Genomic DNA, 27,885 nt, shown 5'->3' with positions numbered 1-27,885 from the left:
ACCTAATGTTTAAAAATGTTGAATTCTGTCTCCCAGTTTTGAGTTTACTGTTGCTGTTTTTCAGACAGCATGCACTTCTTTGAACACCAGTGTTTTCCATATTTCATAAAGTGCAAATCTGCAGTGGCAACACCAAAAATCTCACAGTCTAAACTGTAGCCACTTGACAAAAATACAAATTAATCTCTTATTCTTCTTTTTCCTCCATCTCAGCCTGTTCTAAGCATCCTCTTCTGTCACACTAACCCTGCTGTCCTGTAATTATTTTGATATTCTGGTTTTTCTCTTAAATTCAATTGAAAAAATGTGAAGCCTATGCTGAAACCTATTTAAAACATTAGAACATCAAACGATTATTGGAACATTCAAGACACCGAGACATAACATAAAAGGGAGAATAAACAAGGTGCGTGTTGCTCTTCTAATCCCAACTAGTGATCACAGCTGACTGTTTCTATTTTCTCTCATAGACCTGGATAAAGAATTAAGGCTGGAAAACAAACCTTTCAGCAAACACTGCTGCATTCTTGGTTCTGTTGGCTGCAGTCTGTGAAAATCCTGGATTTAAATGTTGACTTTTGCCTTTGGCAAAGATGTTCAAATTTAGAGCCGAACATAAACCTGTGAGACGGGGAAATTTTTTCTTTGAAGATACAAACCAAAATGAGCATGTGAGTGCACTGTACTTGGCATTGAAGTGGATTCATTGGATGAATCAATCAATCTTTATTCTACACAACACAACAAATCACATAAAAACACATAAGATTGAGTTTGTGGTTGATTCTCTTCTTTTTAAACACGGACAACATGAAGACTAGGACACTCTGTTCTGGGGTCAGTGCTGACATCACAGCTTTATTCTAAATGATATTTTCAAAAGTCATTTCCAGAAGCACAAATAAATGAGCAGCGTTGGAAATAATCCATTACTGAAGTGAAGTCAGTAGAGTTATGAGGGAACATCCACAATGTTGCATTTCTTTGATTGCTTCTGCAAATGGCTCCTTAATCAAACCTCTGAATGGGTCAGTGGTATTACTGCTGATGAGATGGCTCTGCCTTGGCCTATTGAAGACTGTGTATGCCCTCAGACCCATCATTCAATTTTACCTTTGTTTTATTGCTCATCATTTCCCTCATGTCCTTCTTTTGGTTTCATTATTTCCTGTTCCTTTCCTACTCTCCCATTCCAGTTTTTCTCCTCGTTGTTTCATGTGTTCTTCTGAGTCATATAACTTCCATTACATTTTTGTTTTACCTTCATTTAACTTGAGATTGAGAAACATTTCTGACTTTCAGTGATGTCAGTTTAAAATGGGTTTTAAACAAACTCACTTTATATAATGAAAGCCAATGAGTGCCTTTTGTTACTGCTTCCCAACCCCCTATTCTTTCATAGTTGCTTGAAGAAATAATCAGAGATTCATCAGGGACTGGTTGGCAATGTGTGTGGCTTCAAGATATGATTGACGTTACTTCATGATCACTTTAAATAGTGCGCACCATTATTGCCATATGTGCAGTTTGTCAAACCTTCCCTCCCTGTGGCAGACGGGGCTCTGTTATTTGCACTGTATGCAGGGCTTTAAAGATCAGTCTTCTGCCTGCAAGAGGAAACTCATTTAGATGAAAATCATTACTTTGTGTTTTCTTACACTGACATACAGAAAAAGGCCTTTGACCATTTTTTTTTAATATTACTATTTTGTGTTTTAGGTGAAGCAGTTATGGAGGGAGTTGTCAATTATAGTACTTTCTGCTGCACTTTTTTCTTTCTCTCACAGGAAAGATTTTCAAATAAGAGTTGACGGCACATATAGTCACAGGCTTATTGTCCAGGAGAGAGTACCTGTAGCCCATTTGTACATTTTGTGCTTCTTTTTCTCCCTTTCTTTCACTTTTTTTTTCCATTTCCAGCCTGGCTCATTTAAAACAAAAGGTAGTGCATGTTGGCCTAAATCACAATTTTACATCACCGACTCTGCATTCTGAAGAATAAAACATACCCAGTCTGATCAAATGTAATGCCAAAAAGGTTTTCCACTACTACCATATTTTCCATCCAAGACTGTCAGCGGATGCAGATTTGTCAGATGTTGTACGTACCTCATTGTTAGGTACAACTTCTTTTATCTTTAGTGCCTTTACACACTGGCAGTATTTTACAGACTGACAAACTCTGAGGTATGATGTTGGAGAGGTTTAGTTGCTGGTTAGGTTTGGGCACAAAAAAGTAATGGTTAGGTTTTGGGAAAGATCAATGTTTGGCTTAAAATACACCACAACACTGACCAAGGATACTGAAAGAGTATGACGTGGGTGGCTCCATCTCACCAATACCTTCCAAAGGACACCTTGCCAAAGACATGCCAGCAGGTTGAGAACAGGCATATCTGTAAGTGGCTGTGACGAAGCGAGAGAATTCAAGATCCTTGGATTCAGAACAGACTACAGTTAAAGGTGGAACCAACAGGAAGAAATAAGAGAGAAAAGTTATGTAGTTCAATCTCTGTATTTCTCAGATCCTGAGTTTTGGGAGCGGGTGTTAGGATGCCTGGGTCGTGGACCCAGGGTTTTAAATTTATTATACTATTTATCATTTCTAATCTTGGGTTTCTTTGTTAGAGTTCTCTTTTATGGTTTATGTCTCTGTGCATCCTTAGTTGCTATCCCCGTGTCGAGTCAGTATCTGTGTCTGTCCTGGTCCCACGTCTCTGTTCCCTCTGTTGCAGTGCCTGCGTGTGAGTCTGTGGCTGTATCCCAATTTAGGGTCTGCAGCCTCAACGATCCTCAAGGGCCGCGTACTCAAAGACCGCTAAGGCCAGAAGTGCGAGGCTTGTGAAATGGGACGGTCTAGCCTCCGTTGCGCTGCCCAGGTTGCCTAGCAACCATGATACTAACAGCTGGAAACGTTTCATACAGCTTTGTTTGACAGAAATGAAAGAGAAAATCTTTTGTTCACTTGTTTGTTTGTTTCTACATGAGCTTTGATCATTCTCTGTAAGATTAAGGTCAGCTATTGAACAGCGTATATTTTAAAGTAAAGGCTTTAAAACCAAGTTAGTACAAACGTCACTAATGTCACATAACTTTGCCGACATGTGGCCAACAGTAATGTTTTAATGTTCTTCGTTATTAAACATTTGCACATAAATAAGTGACATAATATTCAGTACTTACTTAAAGTTTACTCTTCGGCCGCCCCTCATCCGCCGTTTTTTTTTCGGCAAAACTATCCACACCCACCGCCGCGCTATGCATTCTGGGATATGTTGGGCCACGAAGTCTACACTGCCACAGCCTTAAAATTCAGGGAAATGAAGGACGCATTTCAGGGCCGAATTTCGAGCAGCCTTTGAATTGGGACAGCCTTCGGCGCACCGCCGTGACGTAATCGGCCTTGAAATGCGTACTTTAAGGCTGCAGACCCTGAATTGGGATACAGCCTGTGTCTTTAGTTCAGTCTGTGTTATGTTTCCTGTTTTATTTTGAAGGTCCATGTCTGATGTTTATGTATCTGGTTTCGCTTCCCCTTGTCTCGTTAGGCCTGATTTGCCCCAGCTGTGTTTCCCTCCTATTACCCATTCCCTGATTGCTCCCTCTGTGTATTTAAGCCCGGTGTTTCTCTGTGTTGTGATCTACTGTCTACTATGCTGTATGTTCTGCCTGTCAGCCCATTTGGCTGTGTAGGTTTCAGTTTAGTTTTTGTTTTACAATAGATCTATGTTTGAGTTTACCTTCCATCTCTGTGAGTCTGCACTTTGGGTCCTCCTTACCACCACTCCTGCCTGCACACAGCCCTCACCTGACAGCGGGGGGATTGTCTAGTGCCCAAGGATAACATGTGCTATAAGTAAGTTCTTCCGTGCATGTCTTTAATGCCAGAAAGAAGCATGGAGACGGGGCTCACGCTGGCTCAGACTCAGGCCTCTCTGCTGTGAGGTAACATAAAGTCATTTGGTAACAGTTGTCTTCCAAAGAATTTCAGAAGATCGGTTCATGAGTTCTGGATCTGAGAAGTCTAGGTGGCACCAAATGTCACATCTACACAACATTTGTGCTGACCAATCCAAGAAAACCATCAACATCAAGTCCCCATTGATAACGCTAGGCCAGAGGTGTCAAACTCAAGTCCTCGAGGGCCGGTGTCCTGAAACTTTTGCATGTCTCCCTTCTGCAACACACCTGAGAAATTAGCAGGTCATTAGCAAGACTCAACAGACTGCATACTGGGGTGGCAATTTAGCCATTTCATTCATGTTACAGCAGCAGGTGAGTGAATGAACATAGTGCAAGAAAATTAGTTTGAGAGTTTTCCAAACACTTACTCAAATAACTTTAAATAAAGTATGGTTAGGGGTTGCCACCTCAGCATGCAATATAAGGTGCAATGTGATCGGTGGTAGTGCACATTGAGTAAGAGGTAGGAATGTTGGTTGCTGTTATAATAAATACGGTTTTTAAATAGAGGTAGTTGTCACGCCATCGCTTTAGATGCTGATCCTCCTCTCTGCACGCTGAATCATTGTTGTACTCAATCAGTCCTATGATGGTGGTGTCATCTGCAATGGAGTAATTTAAGCGTTATGGCGAAATGTCATTGTGAATATATTGAAAGATGATAGATCCATAATGAAAAAGAAATGTAATCTTGTCACCTACTAAAAAAACGTTTGTGGCTTAAATAAATGCAACAGAGGAGAATCTGAACTCTCGCCCCAACTGTTCGTATACAGACCATCTTTTGAGAAGCTGGTCTGTATTGATTCGTTCAAGTGGTTTCTAATTCACATCAGCTTGTTTGACCAGAATGTGTCATTCAGTCAGTGCCACCATGCAGCATGATTTACACCCAAAGTGTGATTAATAATGAGACTTTAGCTGGAAGATGAAGCAAGGCAATCAAACAGATAAAGAGATGCAAATTCTTTCCTGCCAGTACACCAAAGCATGTTAAGATTCCTCTGTGTGACAGAGAACTGAGCCTTGAGCGGCGGCAGTTGGAGCAAAACTGAGCTTTATTTTATGATTGAACTGCATCCTTGGACATTCTATCCGGTCTTTAAGTGATGATGTGATGAATCCTGCTTCCGGGCCCAAAGTAGTCTGCATTTAATAAGGCTGTTGTGTTTTTAACACGTTTTAGTGCTTTGTATCTTGTTCTATTTAATCTCAACAAGCCCCAAGAAACAGTCAGTGATCACTGTCGGCTTCTCTGTTTTTATTACCGCTAATCACTTTAAAGCTCAGTTTTTAAACCCTTACGATGTAACTATAGCCCAGCCCATGCAGCAGTATATTAATGGCTAACTGTGGAGGGATTATCTTGGTGGTTCTCCTGACTGGTCCCAGACATGGCTAATGACCGGATAACAGGCTTTTTAATGCCTGAAAGTAAAGAAAATGATGGTGTATTTAATGTACTCATGTAATGTATCAATTTGTTGTCTATTCTCTTCTGCTTATCCAATTTAGGGCCACAGTGGGTGAGGAAGCCAGAGTACCCATGCAAAAACAGGGAGAATATGCGATGGAGAAAGACCCCGGTCTCATGATGGAATTGAATTTTGGACCATCTTGCTGGGAGGCAGTAGCGGTTTTAGATACGGGCGGTTGCCCGGGTAGCATCGTGGTGGGGGGCGGCATCACGGGCATCGGCAAAAAAAAAAAAAGAATGCTCGTACTCATGCTGCCCCGACGTCAGCCAGCGCATTTTGGGAATGGCATAGGCACCAATCGGTTTTCTATCGCCCATTTCCTGGGAGTAAGGGCGCCATTCGTTTGTGAGATGCGCAGAGAGGAGAGGGCGGGGCGGCAGGGGATTCTCTGACCGGCTGGAGCAGCATCTAATAACCAACTCGCAAAATAAAACAAAATAAAAACAAACCAACAAACACGAAAACACCAGACATTATAATACAGACTTATAATTTGCACCGATGTTTTTTCGAAATTCTATACACGAAAAGTGAGCGCGAGAGCCCTCGGTGCGCCTGCTAAACTTTATTGTCATCTCCGCTACATACAGTACAGTACAGAGACGAGACGACGAGGCTCCAGTTACGTGTGTGTGTGTGTGTGTGTGTGTGTGTGTGTGTGTGTGTGTGTGTGAGAGAGAGAGAAAAGAGTAAGAAAATAAATATACACTTTAGGACTAGGAATAAAGGGATCAATAACAATTTAAAATTTACAGTTTGATGATTTAAAGTCTCACACACAACCTGTTGAAAGGGGAGGGGGGGCAGCTGCTTCCAAATAGAGCACATTTCATTTATAATGTTGTAAATCCAAGCCCATTATGTATTCATGATATGAATCCTGGGTTGTGTGAAATCTCAGAAATAAACCCTAGACAAAGTGAATCTGTGAACCTAGGTGTGTTAGATCATGTTGTGGTGATCCTTGGGTTGAGGGATGGGTGTTCATACTGGAGTGCAAACTTAAAACCAATGGAAGATGGACAAGAAGAGTTCAAAGCCATCAGGTCCTCAGTTTAGAAAAGAAGAGGAGAAACAAGCAAAAGATACAGGTAAGCAGATGTGTCATTGGATAATGGCAGGTCATCCTGAAACAATCAGAATACTTTATTAATCCCTAAGGAAATTATGTGCGTTACAGTTGCTCCAAGAAGAAATGGTAAAAATAGTAACAGTAACAGACTAAACTCCAAACAATACATTATGTTACAGATTTGAATATTAATAAGTCATTGTTAATTTGTCCTGTTCTCATTGTATGATGAATTATGATGGCTGTTTGGTAGCTTTTTGCATACTATGCATACTCTCTCACTCTTCGTGTGTGTGTGTGTGTGTGTGTGTGTGTACAACAGCTTTATGTTAATGTACAATCCTTAATATGTTTTGTCTGTGGAGGGGGGGGGCAGAGGGAGTGTTCGCCCAGGGCGCCAAACAGGCTAGGACCGCCACTGCTGGGAGGCCACAGTGCTAACCACTACTCCTCTCTGCTGTTTATCAGTTTGCCATTTTACTTTCCTAAAATCCACTTTTTTGATTTTCAGTTCTGTCTGTCTTCTGTGTCTGCGTCTTAATCATCTACAAGATGTCTGGTGGTATTTTACATTCTGCTTCACAGCATGTATTTAATAATCAAACAACCTCTGTTCTATGTGCAAACTGAGTCATTCACATTCCACACACAAACACATTTGTCAGAAGGTCAGTGGTTTGATCCCAGGCTGCCTACCTCTGTCTATCCATGATGTCATAGTGTCTGCTCATGAGTCTGTCTGTAAAGTTCAGTGTCTAGTCTGGATCTCTGTGTCTGTTGTGTGCTTCCTGTTTTACTTTGACAGTCTCTCGTCTGTGTGTGTTATGTTGTGTTTGCTCGTTTCCCTGTAGTATTATTATTAGTATCAGCTGTGTTCCCTGTGTTCTCTCGTTAGCCTTCTGCGTTTTTATGTCAGTCTCCCTTAGTTCCATGTCATTTTATCCCTCGTACTGTTCCGTTTGCCAACTTGTCTGTTAGTTTTTGCTTTCCCAGTTTAGCTAGTTTTCTGTTCTGTCTGCAAACCCGCAATAAAGCAGTGTGTTTTGAGTTCACTTTGCCTCCGTGAGTCCAGCTCTTGGGTCCACCATGTCCTGCCTGCCTTCACACAGCCATCACTGCACTTTTAAATTGTGTCTTAAAACCCATCTCTTTCCCTCTTTCTTTCCCCCAGTCAAGTCTGTCCCGTATTCAGTGAGTGAAAATAAAATAAACAATAAAAGGTGAATCAAATGGACCATTACGGCAAGGCTGGATGGTCAATTTGGTAAAGTAAATCCATTTGGCAACTTTCTTTGCCTTTAGACAACAATTCTGATGGCAAAAGAGCCAAATGGGACAGGCAAAAAGAAAAAAAAAAAAGAAAAAAAAACCCATCTATTCAGAATTGCAAACCCTTCATCATAATTCTAAGTTTCCAGGGTTGGCAGGATACTGAGCAATGTGATTCTGTGAAGTACTGAGCTAGTGAGGTGGTCACTTTGCTATTTCAAGTGTTATAGTATTTAAAATGTTATATAAAATGAATCTTTAAAAACCTGAATGTGAAAGTTTGCTCTGTTTGGTCTGTAGTATCTGAGGTTGGGTAACTAAATGGTGCCTTCAATTATAGATCCATTATTTGTTATTTTCTCACTTATTAAATCACTTACAATGAGACTCCAATGTGAGGATGTCTGTTAAATGAGAAAATGAAGGGAAAAAATGATGTAGACATTCAAATTAAGTGAAAAATGGAATTAAGTGAAACATTGATGGAGGAAAAACACGCAGTCAGTCAGGAGAGCTTTATTTTAGAGTGTCGGACATCCTTTAACTGCTGCTGAAGCATCATTTATTTATTTGGAAATAAAATCACAGAGGGTTCAGAGGGCCTTTTACTTTGAGACAAGATCAGAGCTAAAAGCCTGTCAGAGAGTCGCTGATGGGTTAATACCTGCATGCTCGGTGCCAGACATGGTTTACGCAGGAAATAAAACTCATTTTCTCTTCAAAGTAAAAATTGGGACCATTTCATGTCTTGGGTCTTCCTTTTTTGGAGAATCTCTCGCTGTAGTTCAGATGGGCTTTCTCCATCTGTGCACCTTGAAATAGGCCACAATTAGTAAAAACGTTGAATTCTGACAGCAAAAAGTAAAAATCAGACAATGCTTCAAAGGTTTATCAGTCAGCAGCCACTGTGTGCCCAAGAGATGGTCTGCAGTGATGCACTGTGTGGTGTAGAGAAACAGGAAACAGTTCAGTGCATTTAGGTATCAACTGTAATAAATTATTGATTTAAAAACAAAGGAAGGTTGTGGTCAAGGTGTTGGATACTGAAAGGACAGATTTAGCAGGGCAGCTTCAAAGAATGATTCAGGCCGCCTGACATATTTCTTATTAATGCATTTGTAGCCCTGCTGGTCAGCTGACTTTAAGGAGAAAACAGCGATAGTTGTGAAAAGTGTGTTTGTGTGTCTGTGTGTAAGGTAAATGGGGACAGTTACTCTCATCTTTTATGTCAGACACAATGAGTGCAGAAATGGATGTGTGACGATTAAAGAAAACCTCTCTTACCAGAATTTTCTAAGGACTTGTGAGTACTTTATGTCTTCGCAAGGAAAGCAGGTCCACACTGTACCCACAGAGGGCCATAATGTCCACGTGAAAACAGATTTATGTCCCCACAACATGTAATACAAACACACAAACGAACACACACACAGTGCTGTTTAATGGAGTTCCCTGAAGCAGCCTGGTGGCTCATTGCTGCCATCAGCTGGTCAACTACAGAATACTCACTTACTGTAATATATACTGTATATACTTACTAATATTTACTGTATATTACTGTAATATTTACTTATATACAGTATATTTCTATATATCCTGTCATATTTTCGGCTTTGTGGCATTACTCGAAGCGTCTGTCTGTCACTTGTCTTCTGTATTTAAACTTCTTTTTCTAGTCTGGTAATTAGTTTCCTTTTTCTATTAAATAATGTTGTTATTGATTTCTCTTTGGTTGTAATTTATAGTTTTCCAACACCATAAGCCAAAAAAGGGAAAGATTTATGATTAATTACATAAAAATAAAAAAAATTACTTTGCATGTAAAGAAAACAAAATACTAAATTGAAAGATGTAAGCTTTAACTTACGTAATGTAAACTTAATCCAGTGTCATCCTCTTTATTATAAATCATCTTGTCTTTCATTAAAAATGACTTTTGTCATTGCTGGATCTAACAGAATTGGTCCTAGCACTGAACCCTGTGGAACTCCATAATTAACCTTAGTGTGTGACAAGGACTCTCCATTTACTTTAACAAATTGGAGTCTATAGATAGATATGATACAAACCACTGCAGCGCAGTACCTGTAATACCTACAGCATGCTCTAATCATTCTAATAGGATATTATGCTCGACAAGATTCAAGAGTTTTTTATTTGTCATATGTGTAGTCATTAAAGTGCAAGACATTATAGACAATAAACAATAAGTAAATTCAAATTAAAAATCTAAAAATGTACATTGTGTGAATGGAATGATAAAGGGCTTCGTGCCACATAGCACAGCAATGTATTGACAGAGCAATCCAAGAGACAAACAGAGTGACCAGAGTGACCACAGTAATATAAACAGTAGTGAAGCAGCATGATCAGTGTAGCAATGTGTGATGTAATAATAAATCAGATATGATATGAAATAAGACTGGGAAAGTTCTGGAATGTGAGAAGAACATGATATAAGGTCCTGTTTCAGTCACTTATGGTGATGCTCTGATTTAGGACTCGGACAGCATGAGGATTGAAGCTCCTCTTTAGTCTCTGTTTTTGACCTGCTAGTGTGGATGTCATGGTTTCCGTGCCTGCCCAGCCGGCCCCACAAGGCTACATGTGTTTGTATTCTCTCTCTCTCTTCTCTCTGCCTGGGCGGAGCTCACTGCGGGCTCCCGCCCTTGGCCCACACACCTGTACACGATTAGCTGTCATTACCTGTCCACTATTTGAGGTTGGGACACAGATCTTCTCATTAGTGGTCCTCTCAGCTTCCATGAATTTGTGCTTAAGTGGTTTGTGACTTGCGAGTAACTTCTTTTTTCCCTGTGTAATAGTTTTCCTCCCCGGACCTGTGACCTTCCTGCAGTGCGATCGTGTGTGAGTTTGGGCTTGAAGACGAGAGCGAGTGTGAGAGAGTTTCCCCTTGGACCTTTGGAGCCCTGGGCCCTGTTTCAGGAAGCCGGTTTAGTGGAAAAACTGAGTAAGTATACCCTGAGTTAACGAAAACTCTGGGTTTTCGGTTTCACAAAGCGAGTTCAGCTGAAGCCTGAGTGAGTCACTATGATGACACACGCCGTGAAGCTAACCTGCCCCCTAGCAGGTTTACTACAACTAACCCTGACTGTCTCCGCCCCTTTGTCGGAAACCTGACAGTAGGAAGTGTCAGACATGGCGTGCCCCTTCCTTGAAGAGCCAGTAGATCGTGAAGCCCAAATTCTCCGCAGAGCTCTCCGCCGGGAGAGAGTGATCAGAGCGCGTTTGGACATTTTATCATTTCCTGATGATTGTCTGTGCGAACGTTACCGTTTCTCAGCACAATCTATAATTTATTTGGATAACATCCTCAGGCCATATATTACGCATGTGACACATCGCGGACATGCTCTCAGTTCTGTACATATTATTTGTATTGCACTTCGGTTTTTTGCAAACGGGAGCTTTCTGTATAATACAGTGTGCACTCCACACTGTATATAAATGCCACTTGTTTTGCACATATTCAACTCTGTATATTTTGTATATTTTATTATTATTATTATTATTATTATTATTATTATTTTATTTTATTTTTTTACTATTTAATTTGTAAAAATGTGTATACACACACACACACACACACACACACACACACACACACACACACACGTAGGAAAATATTTAGTATACACATCCAGAAATGCATACACTATTATATATTGTACATATATTTATTAGTTTCAGGTTGGCCATTCTTGTATTTTGCTCGTTTGTGTTGTTGTGTTTGCACATCTCTGTTGCTTGTGGGGCTCGCACACAAGAATTTCACTCGCATGTGCTGTGCCAGTGTGCCTGCACATATGATGTGACAATAAAAGTGATTTGATTTGATTTGATTAATATTGGTGAAGCTGAGCACGTTTCCAAGGCTACCGTCTGTCGGGCAGTCAGGAATGTTACAGTTGCACTGAAACGTCTCCTGCACTCGTTTGTGGTGTTCCCCGGTCATAGACCCACAAGATTCATCAAAGAGGGATGCCACAAAATTGCAGGTATCAGGATGACCAAAACTTAATGTATGATGTGGTGATACTTGAACTACTACTTAAATTTTACATTCATTTTCAGGGTTCCCAGGCGTGATTGGCTGTACAGATGGCACTCACATTCCAATCATTGCTCCTTCAGTAAATGAAGGAGACTATGTGAACAGGAAGTCTTTCCACAGCATTAATGTACAGGTACATAGTTCCCTGTAGCATTTCAAACTAACAAATTATTTCATCATAGTAATGGATGCTAATTTGTGTTCTCTGCACTGTGAAGATCATATGTGATGCTGCCAACATTATCACAAATGTGGAAGCCAAGTGGCCAGGCTCTGTCCATGACTCACAAATATTCCGTGAATGTACACTGAGCACAAAATTTGGACATGGTGAGTTGAAAATACTTTAAAATATATAAAGACCAATTGCTTCAGGGACATTTGAACTGAAGTGTATCCTTCTGTCTTAGGAGAGTTCACTGGCTACTTGCTTGGTGATAGGGGGTATCCATGTTTACCCTATTTGCTTACCCCTTACTCTGACCCTGAACCGGGCCCACAGCAGCGATATAATCTGGCTAATTGCAGGACAAGAGCCAGAGTTGAAATGACTATCGGAATGCTTAAGGCCCGGTTCCAGTGCCTGCAAAGACTCAGGGTCACCCCAGAAAGGGCATGTGACATTATTGTGGCATGTGTGATTCTTCACAACATTGCCACAATTAGAGGAGAACACTGTCCTTCTGAACCAAACAGCAGTGATCCAAACCATGAACATCCTGACCCTCCCACGGACATACAAGATGGAAGAGCAGTCAGAGACACCATATGTCACAATCATTTCTTTTGACCCATCACCTCAACATGTTGAAAGAAGAATAAACAGATTTTTTGTTCAACTGGCTTTATTGGTCGACTGTGTTTCCTGTACACAAAGTATTAAAAGATGTAAACCTCATAAAGTGTCTCTGTTGCTTCCTCCTCTGTAACAGCTGTCAATGTTTCTTCATTATTTTCCTGTAGTAAAGAAATAAACAACATTGCTGTTCTACCTTTCTGAAACCAAATATTCCGAGTTGGGCAGTTCGGGGCTTCCTGAAACAGGGCCCTGGGCCCTATTTCAGGAAGCCGGTTTAGAAAACTCAGAGTGAAAAACGATACGCAGGGTTGAGTAACCCCGAACTGTCCAACTTGGAATATTTGGTTTCAGAAAGGCTGATAACAATTAGTTCAGTCAACGCGGAGTTGCTTTAACCCCAAGTTAAGCGCGAGCACGAGGATACATAAAGCCCTGATTAGTGGAGCACAGATTAAGCGAGTCACCATGGAGACGGAGGGAAAGAAGGCGCGGTCAATGTATTTTACAGCGCTTGAGGCCAAAATTCTGATGGCAGCATATGCCGATAACATGCAAATTTTGCGGAAAAAAAATAACACAGCCTCAGCTGCAAAAGAAAGGGAGCATGCATGGCAAAACATAGCCGACAGAGTCAATGCGTGAGTGTTCATTTAAACATTGATCTAGGGATTTCCACCCATTTAACACATTATCTTATTATATTTCATTATATTTTATTTTATTTTTTATTTCATACATTTTATTTTGTGATGTGATGTGAGCGCAGGTGCAACCCAACAGGCCCCAAACGTTCCTGGCAGCAAGTAAAAATGAAATATAAAAATATAGTCCAAACAGGTAAGGTGTAATTGTATTATGAGCCATAGTGCTTGGTCTGTTTGTCCGATGTAAATCAATTGCAGTTAGAGGCTACATTAATTTCCCCTCTTTAAGCACTTATTGAAATTATCTGAGCACATTACAAGTACATATTTGCTTACTCTGTATGATCAAATGTGACCCGTTATAGCCACTAGAAAAAAAGCGGAGGCCCGAAAAACAGGTGGGGGTCCTCCACCACCACCACTCACAGAGCCTGGCCACTTGGCTTCCACATTTGTGATAATGTTGGCAGCATCACATATGATCTTCACAGTGCAGAGAACACAAATTAGCATCCATTACTATAATGAAATAATCTGTTAGTTTGAAATGCTACAGGGAACTATGTACCTGTACATTAATGCTGTGGAAAGACTTCCTGTTCACATAGTCTCCTTCATTTACTGAAGGAGCAATGATTGGAATGTGAGTGCCATCTATACAGCCAATCACGCCTGGGAACCGTGAGAATAAATGTAAAATTTAAGTAGTAGTTCAAGTATCACCACATCATGAATTAAGTTTTGGTCATCCTGATACCTGCAATTTTGTGGCATCCCTCTTTGATAAATCTTGTGGGTCTATGACTCACTCAGAATTAATCTAAACTCGCTTTGTGAAACCGAAAACCCAGAGTTTTCGTTAACCCAGGGTATACTTACTCAGAGTTTGCACTAAACCGGCTTCCTGAAACAGGGCCCTGGACTTGGACTGGTGTTGTAAATAAACTGTGTTTGGAGACGTCAACCTGCTCTGCACTTGAGTCCCTGCTATTAGTCGTGACAATGGAACCTTCTGCCTGACTGCAGAAGTTCAAACAGTATCGAACGCTGCACTGAGGTCTAGCAGGACAAACACAGAGATGAGTCCACTGTCAGAGGCCATAAGAAGATCATTTGTAACCTTCACTAAAGCTGTTTCTGTGCTGTGATGAGCTCTGAAACCTGACTGAAACTATTAGAATAAGATAATCTGTTAGGTGTTTGACAACTACTCTTTCAAGAAGTTTTGAGATTAAAGGAAGGTTGGAGATTAGAAACACCAAGACATACTCATTCATAGTCTCCAGTAGCAGTGTTTTGTGTGTGTGATTGTATTGAATTGTCTTCCGCTGTTGTAGTTGAAATGTCCTAAACACCACTTGTTACTGTGCTGATTGTGTTAAAGACTGTGAGTCTGAGTCTGATGATTCCTTTGACCCAACGTCATCATTACTGTTAGTTTCTTTTCTAATCCGTTTCAAATTCACTTCCGCTTTTTTTTTTTTAACACATTTAGCCTAAAAACTTTTAAGACCCAGGTTTTTAGGTGACCTGTGAATATTGGTGATGAAGTTATTTCTAAAATCACAAAAGACTCTCGGGAACCCACCCACCCCCATCAGAATGTGTCCCCTTATCCACAGTCGCAGCACACTCTGGTGCAGTCACCGGCGTGTCCCTGAGCTGATCCTCTCATGTTATTTTGGGGGTCAGCTGTCCCGTGAACAGGACCCTCCTCCTCCTCCCGTTCTTCTTCCGTCTGTTGCTGTCTCTTCTTCACCTCCTTCACTCTGCTGATCCTGGTAAGACTTTTTCATTCCTCCCTTCCTCAGAAATCTTACTTACTTGTGTTCACCGTTCTTACTGCTGCATTTGGGTACACTTCCACAAGTGGACTACTTTGTGGAACAAACTGGAAATGTATTTTTCCTCCTGTTTCAGGCATAAATGGGGCCTGATGGTCATTTTTAAAGATGAAAAAATTTTATTGCTGCTTTGTTTTCATTTTAATAAATAACTTTAAAGTACAACATGAAAAAGACATGAAGAGCTTTGTAATGGCAGCCATGACACAATAAAGGGCTGTGTCACTGTCAGCGTGTCTATATTCAGCCCTTCAGCACTTTCATACACAGCATGACTGGAATGTAAAAAATACCTGCATTTGAAGAAAGCAGTGTCTTATTCTTTAAGGATCATTTTGATAATTCAGTACAGTGAAAAATGTGATATATGTGATAATTTTAAAGGTGCCTTGTGCCTCCTTTTACTTCAGTTTAGTTGGTGGACTGTTCACTTTGTCACATGTAAACAATTACTAATGTTTTGGCCTTGCTTGTGCTGTTTTTGGTTGTCTACATCTTTCTGCAGTTACCTGGTTTTTCCAAAGGTTTTCTGTTTGGCTGTTCTGGCTCATTCTGACAGTAATGTCTTTCTTTTAGTTTTGTAAATGGATCATTTTATTTTGGAGGCATAAAGTGAGGTCAGGTGTAGGATCATTTGTCCAAAACTAAGAATGTCCTTAAAAAACATAAACAAGAAACAAGCGTAACATTGGTATTTTAAGATTTAGCTGATAATCAAGAACAAAGAATGCAGTTATTCAAAGTCCAGATTATGTTCATGTGGTTTTTCCATCATCCAGCTTGAGCACAGTCATCAAGTAAAAACATTACCATGAGCAGTTTATTTAGTCGTGGTCAACAGTTTGTAATTCAGGGGGAGGGGCTGTGATTGGTTGTGTAATATAGAGGGGAGGAGCTTAGTGTATTTTTGCAGTGGGGCGGCAAAACAGTGGAAACATGAAGCAGACACACAAAACAAACAAACAAAAAAACAAGTTTATAATAATGTTTAGCCTTAAAATCTGTGACTGTATGCCTGGAACCATATTTGGATGCTCTCAGAATAGATGAGACTACAACAGCTGTAGCCTGCAGTGTGTGTGTGACTGTGTGTGTGGATGGGGGGGAGGGCAGAGTTGGCTATCTCACTGTGATGGCTAATTTTAACTTGACAGATATAATAACGGTGGCAGCCGTCATGTTGCAACAGAGCTATGTGGACACACACACAGAGGAAGAGGCGGTGAGCTCGATGACGCCTGATGGGAAAATAAAAGTAATGTTGGTCGCTGATTAAAGGTTCCTTCCCCTCACTATACATGGCAGTTTTATTAGTTTCAAAGACATCAACAAACCTACCGTGAAGTCACCGGTCAATTTATTGATTAGACAAACTGTAAATCTTTGCATTTTATAGATTCTGGGTTTTAATATGTTGGGTTTTTTCATGGAACCATATTCACATTGTCAGTTTTTTTTTCCCAAATCATTTTCTGGACACATTTTAGAGATAAAAGTGAATGGATGATTTAAAATTAAAGAAATGTAATGAAACACAACACAACCTTATAACTTATAGACTCCTGGTTCTTGGTTCCAAGAAAGACTTTTGGAGTCTGAGCTTGTTTCCTTTAATAGATGTACTTTGTCTTTTGACTTGTACCCAAAACTGAAGCTTACCGGAGACCGGAGACAGTACAAGACATGGATGTATCTTCCTGGTCAGAAAAAAGAAGCCAGTGCAGATGTGCTTAAAGTGAGATTGGATATAGCTGTGGTTGCAAAAACACTTTCGGTCTACAGTAGACTGTTCAGAAAAGGCTTTTTGATTTGATCTCTGCAAACATTTTCCTCCTGAGTCTAGTATAAAGTAGTTGTGACGCTGCTGTGATCTGTCACAGCTATCAGTGAGCTAAATTTAAAGTGACAGCTGCCAGATACTTTACATTGGATTAGCATGTGCTAAACAATGGAAAGCATGTTTGCAGTTGGTGTGAGCTGTTTATGAGTTAAAGGTTTTCAGTAGATTTTTCAAACTCACTGTCCAAACTTAAACTTGTACATTTTTAAAGAATAGAACCACAGAGTAATCCTTCTGTTACACTTGAATCAGAACATACCTCCCAATTGCTAGAAACAATTGCTAGACCATCTGATTTTGTCATATAGTTCAATTAAATATTAAAGGGTACAGTGGGGCAAAAAAGTATTTAGTCAGCCACCGATTGTGCAAGTTCCCCCACCTAAAATGATGACAGAGGTCAGTAATTTGCACCAGAGGTACACTTCAACTGTGAGAGACAGAATGTGAAAAAAAAAAAAATCCATGAATTCACATGGTAGGATTTGTAAAGAATTTATTCGTAAATCAGGGTGGAAAATAAGTATTTGGTCAATAACAAAAATACAACTCAATACTTTGTAACATAACCTTTGTTGGCAATAACAGAGGTCAAACGTTTACTATAGGTCTTTACCAGGTTTGCACACACAGTAGCTGGTATTTTGGCCCATTCCTCCATGCAGATCTTCTCGAGAGCAGTGATGTTTTGGGGCTGTCGCCGAGCAACACGGACTTTCAACTCCCGCCACAGATTTTCTATGGGGTTGAGGTCTGGAGACTGGCTAGGCCACTCCAGGACTTTCAAATGCTTCTTACGGAGCCACTCCTTTGTTGCCCGGGCGGTGTGTTTTGGATCATTGTCATGTTGGAAGACCCAGCCTCGTTTCATCTTCAAAGTTCTCACTGATGGAAAGAGGTTTTGGCTCAAAATCTCACGATACATGGCCCCATTCATTCTGTCCTTAACACGGATCAGTCGTCCTGTCCCCTTGGCAGAAAAACAGCCCCATAGCATGATGTTTCATCTGACCACATGACATTCTCCCAATCCTCTGCTGTATCATCCATGTGCTCTCTGGCAAACTTCAGACGGGCCTGGACATGCACTGGCTTCAGCAGCGGAACACGTCTGGCACTGCGGGATTTGATTCCCTGCCGTTGTAGTGTGTTACTGATGGTGACCTTTGTTACTTTGGTCCCAGCTCTCTGCAGGTCATTCACCAGGTCCCCCGTGTGGTTCTGGGATCTTTGCTCACCGTTCTCATGATCATTTTGACCCCACGGGATGAGATCTTGCGTGGAGCCCCAGATCGAGGGAGATTATCAGTGGTCTTGTATGTCTTCCATTTTCTGATGATTGCTCCCACAGTTGATTTTTTCACACCAAGCTGCTTGCCTATTGTAGATTCACTCTTCCCAGTCTGGTGCAGGTCTACAATACTTTTCCTGGTGTCCTTCGAAAGCTCTTTGGTCTTGGCCATGGCAGAGTTTGGAGTCTGACTGTTTGAGGCTGTGGACAGGTGTCTTTGATGAGTTCAAACAGGTGCCATTCATACAGGTAACGAGTGGGGGACAGAAAAGCTTCTTACAGAGGACGTTACAGGTCTGTGAGAGCCAGAGATTTTCCTTGTTTGAGGTGACCAAATACTTATTTTCCACCCTAATTTACGAATAAATTCTTTACACTATTTACACAATTCTTGGACACTAATTCCCCCACCTCTCCCCCCTCCATAGAGCCATCACCACCTTCAAACTGTTCACCTACAACACCCCCCTCCTCACCCCACACAAAAGAGGATTTCACACCACCTCCTCCCACCACAACTCTTCATATTCATGAAGCAGATGTGAGGAAGCAGTTTAAGAACCTGAATGCTCGGAAAGCTCCCGGCCCAGACGGCGTGTCTCCTGCCACCCTCAGACACTGTGCAAACGAGCTAGCCCCAGTGTTTTCTGGCATTTTCAACTCCTCACTGCAGGCATGTCATGTGCCTGCCTGCTTCAAGTCCTCCACCATAATCCCTGTCCCCAAGAAACCTAGGATCACTGGACTAAATGACTACAGACCCGTGGCTCTGACATCTGTGGTCATGAAGTCTTTTGAGCGCCTAGTTCTCTCCCATCTCAGGACCCTCACGGCCCCCCTCCTGGACCCCCTGCAGTTTGGATATAGAGCCAACAGGTCTGTAGACGACGCCATCAACATGGCCCTACACTTCATCCTGCAGCATCTGGACTCCCCAGGAACCTACGCCAGGATCCTGTTTGTGGACTTCAGCTCTGCCTTCAACACCATCCTTCCAGACCATCTCCGAGGCAAGCTTTCCCAGATGAATGTGCCTGATCCCATCTGCCGGTGGATCACTGACTTCCTGACGGACAGGAAGCAGCATGTGAGGCTGGGAAAGAATGTCTCGGACTCCCGGACCATCAGCACCGGCTCCCCTCAGGGCTGTGTTCTTTCTCCTCTGCTCTTCTCCCTGTACACCAACTGCTGCACCTCCTCCCACCAGTCTGTCAAGCTAATCAAGTTTGCAGATGACACCACCGTTATTGGGCTCATCTCTGACGGGGATGAGTCTGCCTACAGGAGGGAGGTTGAACGTCTGGTGTCCTGGTGCAGCCACAACAACCTGGTGCTGAATGCCCAGAAGACAGTGGAGATTACTGTGGACTTCAGGAAGCACACAGCTCCACTCCCCCCCATCATCCTGACTGACACCCCCATCACCTCTGTGGACTCATTCTGCTTCCTGGGTACCACCATCACCCAGGACCTGAAGTGGGAGCCCACCATCACCTCCGTCATAAAGAAAGCCCAGCAGAGGATGTACTTCCTGAGGCAGCTGAAGAAATTCAACCTGCCAACACGGACGATGATGCAGTTCTACACTGCAATCATCGAGTCCATCCTCACCTCCTCCATCACCGTGTGGTACGCTGGAGCCACTATCAGGGACAAACAGAGACTGCAGCGTGTTGTGCGCTCTGCTGAGAAGGTGATTGGCTGCAGACTCCCATCTCTGCAGGACCTGTACACCTCCAGGACATTGCGGCGTGCAGCTCAGATCTCAGCTGACCCTTCTCACCCTGGACACAGTCTGTTTGACCTGCTCCCCTCAGGCAGGAGGCTCCGGTCCATTCGCACCAGAACCTCTCGCCATAAGAACAGTTTCTTCCCCTCTGCTGTTGGACACATGAACAATAACCATATGACTGTTCCCACCACTAACACATGACCCTACGCTGTGTCACTGCATCATTCCATGTTTGGCACTGATCACCACCTGCACTCATGTATATATCTTTCAACGTAGCACTCTTAATTCTTATTCTCATGTATATATCTCATGTATAGCTCATGCACATATCTTTCTACGTAGCACTTTTAATTCTTATCCCTACTTTTATTTTTTCATGTCTATTTAAGTGCTATTTATGACACTATTTAAGTGCTATTTATGACACTATGTTTGCACTGAAGCACCGCAGCAATTTCCTAATGTTGTAAACCTGCTCAACATTTGGCAATAAACCCCTTTCTGATTCTGATTCTGATTCTACAAATCCTACCATGTGAATTCATGGATTTTTTTTTCACATTCTGTCTCTCACAGTTGAAGTGTACCTCTGGTGCAAATTACTGACCTCTGTCATCATTTTAGGTGGGGGAACTTGCACAATCGGTGGCTGACTAAATACTTTTTTGCCCCACTGTATATGAATAGAGTGAAATCAAAGTTTTTTTACATGCTGCAGTTTGAATGAGTGACGTCCAACAGTTAAGTTTTACTTCGTCTTGTTAGGTTCTCTGTAAATCTCTGTATCTGCCTGCTGTAAAAAAATAAAAAATCCATGTGCATTAGTTCCAGAAAACTGACAATGGAGACGTCGGTGGAAGCAGCTGAGGTGTTGGTGCCTCCCACATCTGTCAAGGCATCTTCACTGGAGCCTGAGAGCAGTGAGGGCGAGACGGCAGGTGTGGCTTGCTCCGCCTCCTCTCCTGACAATCCGGACTCTGTGGAGCAGTTCAGTCGACGGCTGGATGACATCATTCACATGTATAGCTCCGCAGCCGGCGTCCTCGACAAACAGGTTTTAAAAGTTAACAACACCTGCTCCTTGATGTCTGGCTGCTGGTGATGTGTGCCGAACAAATGTAAAAAACTAAACTAAACAAAAACAAAAAAGCAATGTTTTATACTGTTTTGGATGTAGAGTGGGGTGGAGGCAGAGGTGGAAAAGGTGAAGGAGGAGGCAAAAGATGACATCACAAGCACCATGGACACAGATGACACAGGTGAGGCAGCCAGAGAGCAGGATGGTTTTATTCCTTTACCCAGTTCCCAATAAATACTGCAACCATCCAACCATCAGTCAACCCCACAAAAACCCAAATGAATCTGAAATGTATCTGCATGTGGACTTTAGTAAAGTAAAGTTTTAATGCTGAAGTTTTGTTTCTGATTCAACAAATTTTTGGTGCTTTTGAGCTGATCGCGCTGACAGGTGTCAGATAGTCTTATTAGCCCCAAAATAGAAACAATTTTTAACCAATGCACCTTAAAAGAACTGAACTCTAAAATGAAACTTATGTTGTCTATTGTTGCAATATTATCCTGCTCATACTGAGGATGAACTGCATTTACTTATTTATTATTTACTCTAGTAGCTCTTAGCCTAGTTTATATGCAAGTTACTTGAGCTTTTATCTTCTTTTTTATCTTGCACTTTTAATACTTCTTTTTTTATTTAGCATATAGCGCCTTTGATGTGAGCAGCAACAACTTTTCTTTAGAAAAATAAAATTTAAAAAGCCAGAAACATGAGAGGGTGAACCATCTCATTATTAATACAAAGTATAATTAATAAAAACAACCAAAGCGAAATTGTTTTTGTCATAGCAAATGAAAGCTTAAATAATGAATACTATATCCTGTGTGTATTATCAAAATGCTAGAAACTGTATCTCTCTCTGCAGAGGCCTCTCTCATCATGCAGGCCCTGAACGAACTCTCTTCTCCAGAGGAGAAACTGGAAGCTCTGGTCAGGAAGTATGCTGAACTGGTAAGGAAGCAGCTGAAGTTTTTAGTGTTGCTTGCTGGAAGTATTTATACTGTTTCTGGCACTGGGTCTTTAAAATTCATAGCAAGTACCTCTCCTTGTGTTCGCAGGCGGCCTTGCGGCGCTGCGATGTGCAGAGGTTGAGTGCTCTGCAGCAGAAGTTGTCCGTCGTGCTGGAGGAGCGGCAGCAGCTGCAGGCCGAGTATCGCAGCAGCATCGCAGCTCGCAGCAAACTGGAGAGTCTGTGCAGAGAGCAGCAGTCATTCTACAATGTTCTGAGGGTGTGGAGGATGTTTGCATTTACTTTGGCACAGCAGGAGAAGCTATTGAGACATAATTTTTAATCCACTTTCACGATAAGCACAAACCGTATAAAAACACAATTTAAACATCTCAGTGTTTTGTAGTTAGTTAGATGGTGGTTATTATCTGGAAGAACTGATTCACTTGTACAGGAAGAAGGAAAGTTGAAGCCTGACAGAACTCTGTTTCTTTCACCTTCCTCTTCTTCCATTCACTTCTCCCCGACTGCCACCGCTACCTCCTCCAGGAGGAGACTCTGCAGCGCTGCAAGGAGGACGAGGAGAAGAGAACAGAGATCACCACCCACTTCCAGAGCATGCTGGGTGAGATCCAGAGCCAGATTGAGCTGCACAGCGCACGAAATGAGAAGCTGTGCGGTGAAAATGTCAATCTGACCGACAAGTTGGAGAACCTCATGACCCAGTGTGAACGGAGGGAGGAGGTGAGAGGTCACAGGTCAACATTACACATTAAAATGTATTTTCAGATATCTTTGAATAAAAAACAAAACTTTAGAGTTACTTCAGATGAGTTTTTTCTTTTTGATTCATTGGTAAATTGATCCATTGATCCACCCATCCATTCTCTTTAGCTTATCCAATTGAGGGTCGCAGGGGGGCTGGAGCCTTTACCCAGCTTTCATAGGATGAAATGCTTGAGAAAATGATATGAAGGTAAATTCTTTCCTGTTCTCCTCCGTCCTGCAGAGTTTGGAGAAGATCAACAAGCATCGTGACCTGCAGCAGAAACTGATTGAAGCCAAACTGCAGCAGGCCAACGCTCTGCTGACCGAAGCTGAGGAGAAACACAAAAGAGAGAAGGAATACGTGAGTGTGCCATTGCTTCCATTGTAACCAGTGAAGAAATAAAGGATACGCCTTTGTCCCAGCATTCTGAGAATTCACCCAGAGCTCTCCAGATATCACTTATGTCAGTTTATCTACATGTAAACAAACTTTGGCATGTCAATTCTAAAAGGTCATATCAATGAATATCATTAATGGTATTATATGTCTGTTTTTAAAATTCCATTTAAACATATTTAATGTGACTTCGGCACAGCAGTCTTATTGCAACATATTCTCATCTCCGTGTGTCAGCTGCTCCAGTTTGGTCAGATGTTTCCTTTTACATAAGCGATGCACTGACACTGGCAAAATTATCCACCAAGACTTTAATGATCTCATTTTTCTCAAGGTTCTGGGAAAACTGGTGATTTGAAATAAATGTTTTTTTTGTTTTTTTTTTACCAGTAACCCTACAAGCTGGAAAGTAATGAGTTGGGTGTCACAGACCCATCTCACTAATGCAATAACCACGACACTTTGTGCATAAAGGCTTTGACGGTCAGGGGATGAGAACGGGCTGCTTGCTGTTAGCTTGATAATCAAGATGAATTTTCTCTAAATCTGTTTTGAAGGCCATGCAGATTAACTGTATACTGTCTCTGTCACCTTAGTTGCTTAGGGAGGCTATTGACAAAACAAAGAAATGCTTCGCTATGAAGGAGCAGGAGCTGGCCATGAAGAAGAAGGTAAAGAAACGTCTTTAACGTCTGGCTCTGTCTGTTCTCTTCTAACCAGTTACTGGTTCAGGCTGCTGAATGGAAACTGCAGGCTCAGACACTCAGAGAGCAGGGGACTGTCATGCAGGCGCAGGTGAATATTCACTGACTGAGGCTGAGTCAGGCAGATTACTGCAGGTGTCACACAAGACCACAATGAGCTGAATGCACTTATTTTGTGCATGACGGCTTAAAACGTCTCCACACTGTGAGGAATAATATCAAAAAGCTCCTGTTCTCTTTATTAATTATATAAAACAAAAATAATTATTGAATAAGCTATCTGGAAAAGCTGAATTTATTAAAATGCATTTGAAAAAAAAAACACTTTTACAGAGAAATGCATATATGTAAGTCTCATTAACATCTTTCCGTCTAGTGCAAATATACTTAGAGTATACTTTGAATACTGCATCTTACTTGAATGTGGAGATTTAGTCTGGGCCTCAAAAATCAATACATAGGAAAAAATGACTGCAGTTAAGTTTAATTTGTTCTAAATTTGTCTAACCAAGATCTGTTTGAGGTTTTTTTGGAGGTTTTCTTGCAGGAGCAGTGAATAAAGCTTGATTTTAGTTTGTCGTCATATTATTTGAATAGAAATTATGAGGGATCTGCTAATATAAACGTATCTGTCCTATGACTCTGACTTATCAGCCTTCTCCTCTAACCACAGCTGACCCTGTATGGTGAGAAGTTTGATGAGTTCCAGGCAACTCTGGCCAAAAGCAATGAAATCTACGTCCGCTTCAAAAAGGAGATGGAAAATGTGAGTTTTGACCTGTGTGTGTGTGTGTGTGTGTGTGTGTGTGTGTGTGTGTGTGTAGGGTAAATGGGGACAGTTACTCTCATCTTTTATGTCGGACACAATAAGTGCAGAAATTAATTTGTGACGATTAAAGAAAACCCCTCTTACCAGAATTTTTGCGTGTGTGTGAGATGTAAATGGATGGTTGTTGCTCTAGCACGTTTTCTTGACTTTGGATGGATCTGACACAAGTCTGATTCGTAGATTTTATTTTATTTCGTGGTTGTTGTTGTTTTGTTTTTTTAGATGTCAGACAAGATGAAGAAAGTGGAGAAAGAGTCCAATCTGTGGAAGACGAGGTTTGAGAACTGCAACAAGGCTTTGACTGATATGATTGAAGAGGTAAATGTTTACGATGCACTACCTGGAGAATTTAATCACAATTGGAGAGAGACACCTACAGGCCTTGGTTAATCCTTTTTGAATCCATGTGGTGCCAGTGCCTTATCGATAAAAACACGATTGTTCAAATTTGTACAAATTTTTTGGCCCCAGCACAGGACCGAATAATTGCTGGATTCATGTATAGTATTTCCTTAGATTCCGTTACTCTTTTTTTTACACAGTGGCCAATGAGTAGACACTCCTCCAATTTATTAGCTAATTCCTAAGCTGTCAGATTTAGTGCCACAGTAGAGGTGCCTGCAAATCCATGAATTAAATTCCATTTTATTTATACAGCATCAAATCACAACAACAGTCGCCTCAAGATGCTTTATATTTTAAGGTAGACCCTACAATAATGCATACAGAGGAAAACCCTGAATCTGGTTAGATACCACATTTCTAAGATTTTCAGGGCAGAGTACAATGACCTCAATTTTATCTGAATTTAGAAGCAGAAAGTTGGAGATCATGAAATAATCCCATCTATAAATGTAAATATTTAGAGAAGTGTTTTCATGGGTCCAACATATTAGCTGATAAAAAAAGATAGATACAATCAAACTGACTGATCCAACACACAAGCTAATCCATTTTCCAATTGGTCCTGGTACAAATGGGGTCTTGGGCCATGTTGCACCAGTGACCTAATTTAGATGATGACAGCAAAGCATCACCAAACCAAAGATCCTTAGCGATTCATAAATACCCTACTCAAACAGCATCGTCTTTTTATGGTGTCATCTTGTCTAATTTTCTTCATCCCTTCTTGTTCTTCAGAGAACAGAGAAAGGTAGAGAGTACGATCTGTTCGTCCTGAAGATTCAGAAGCTGGAGAAGCTTTGTCGTGCCCTCCAGGATGAAAGGAAAGTGCTCTATGACAAAATCAAGGATGTTCGCTACTCTAATGCCAACCTTCAAACAAAGGTCTTTGGCATCTCCAACCTCAATAACAAGCCTGAGGGTGCTGACGAATCTGCCCTACTGACCCCTGATGAGATGCAGGAAATCGAGGAGGAGGACCCGGTTCTGACAGAGGGCATGTCCCGCCTGAAGGAGGAGCAGACCAAGCTGCAAGAGTTTGCTGCCTCCCTGTTGACGACAACTGTTGACACTGAGGAAGAGGAAAATAATGAGTTAGACCTTGAAGAAGATCTAGTTTCATCTGCATTTTTCCATTTCAAAGCAAAACCTCAAGTCAAAGAGGGTCTGGATTCAGTCCCTGGGCAGGTGGAAGATGTAAAGTCAAAAGCATCAGATTCAGAGCTGCCACAGCCAGTGAAGGTGGAGGAGGTTCTAGATCAGGCTGTGCCTGCTGCAGAAGCCACAACCACTCAGAAGACAACTTTAGAAACAGCATTAGATCCAAATACAGAGGCGATAAAGGTTCAGACACAAGTTGAGGCTGAAGAGGCGCACCAAGCGGAGCCAGACGCAGAGATCCAGCATACAGTCGCACCTGTTCCAAAACCAGAACGAGACAAAGCTGAAATAGGAATGGAGGCAATGAAGGCTGAGGTCCTGGAGGAGACCGGTGAGATTACACCAGGGGCACCAGTGAAAGATGAGAAAGACCAGCAGCAGTCCATTGAAGCTACATCAGCATCAGACCCTGAGAAAGCCAAGTTTGATCCAGAAACAGACGCAATAAAGGCTAAGATCCAGGAGGAGTCCAGTGAGGGCAAACTACAAGTGGCTCCGCAAAATGATAAGGATCAGCAACAGCCATCTGAGTCTCTACTAACACTAGAGACTGAGAAAACTAGGGCCTCTCCAGCAATGGATGCAGAAGAAATGAAGGCCGAGCTCAAGGAGGAGATCAGTGAGGTCAAGCCAATGGTGCTTCTACAAGACGAGAAGGATCAGCAGCAGATAGCCGAACACGTTCAGGCACCAGAAGCAGTCTTAAAACCCTCAGAGTCAGCCTCATCTTCTGTGAACACTAAATCAGCTCCATCCTCTGACGCAGACCCCAAGAAGCAGGTCCTGAAGAAAAAGAAGAAGAAAAGTAGCAAGAATGCCAGCTAAAGTTACAGTGTGTAGGTGTGTGTGTGCTGTTATTTGGTGTTAATATGAACTTTTGCAATTAATTCATTTAAATGGTAGTATCAGCTAAAGTGTTCTCTTCACTGTTATTCAGTCTCACCAAACATCAACAAATGTATTTTACAGTTTGTTAGAATGAAGATTTAATTAGGCCTGACATGTTGACCCATGGGTCTTCATGAGTGGAATATTTTCTGGTAACTAACTGCAATGAAAAGCTAAAAGTGCCTTATGTAAGGCAAGGAAAGTATAGCCGCTGGCTGGAGGACAGTAAAGAGTATTTCTCTCCTAAACAAACAGTACTGTGTGCTAAAATGACTCGAATAATAAAAATGATAATCTGACATTTCTCTGGTCTCATTTACTTTCATTTACTTATGAAAGTCTTTATCCTTTTAAAGCTTCAATATCAGCTGCCATATCTTGTTCTATAGCCACATCTTATGGGTCTGTAAATCTATGGTACATGTGAGAAGGCATTTTGTCCATTATTTGGCCACTGCATTGTTAGTATTTAAATTTCCATCTAGGAGAATTGCCTTTTTCTTTTCTTTTTTTTCTTTTCTGCTTCATACTGAGTATTTTTTCTTCATTTTTCTTAAAATATACACCTTTGTTTGTTGAGATTTATGGGTGGTGGAGGGTCATAAGTGGATTTGAACTCAAATAAAGGGCACGTTTCGTCTCATTGACAATGATCCCCACAGGGTATGTCAATAGACTGGGGCAGGAGGCATCGACTTTATA

The 27,885-nt window shown here is 41.5% G+C and overlaps 1 protein-coding gene across 2 annotated transcripts; it reads left to right on the top strand.

The window, feature by feature from the left end:
• The first annotated feature begins 14,935 nt into the window (after positions 1–14,935).
• txlnba (taxilin beta a) lies at positions 14,936–27,482 on the top strand. Of its 2 annotated transcripts, none has more exons than XM_004561084.3 (11): positions 14,936–15,081; positions 20,836–21,064; positions 21,188–21,269; positions 21,951–22,036; positions 22,144–22,314; positions 22,584–22,778; positions 23,044–23,163; positions 23,920–23,994; positions 24,577–24,669; positions 24,955–25,050; positions 25,873–27,482. In XM_004561084.3, the coding sequence occupies exons 2-11, from the start codon at positions 20,852–20,854 to the stop codon at positions 27,118–27,120; spliced, it is 2,379 nt and encodes a 792-aa protein (XP_004561141.3). In that variant the 5' UTR covers positions 14,936–15,081; positions 20,836–20,851; the 3' UTR covers positions 27,121–27,482. The 2 variants fall into 2 exon arrangements, with proteins under 2 accessions (XP_004561141.3, XP_004561142.3); XM_004561085.3 differs by lacking the exon at positions 23,920–23,994 and adding an exon at positions 23,796–23,870.
• The last annotated feature ends 403 nt before the right edge of the window (positions 27,483–27,885 follow it).

This window comes from Maylandia zebra, linkage group LG15, assembly GCF_041146795.1.
Source record: "Maylandia zebra isolate NMK-2024a linkage group LG15, Mzebra_GT3a, whole genome shotgun sequence".
NCBI classification, from domain to species: domain Eukaryota; kingdom Metazoa; phylum Chordata; class Actinopteri; order Cichliformes; family Cichlidae; genus Maylandia; species Maylandia zebra.
Note: the sequence above shows the minus strand (reverse complement) of the source record. Positions and strands in the feature narration are given on the sequence as shown.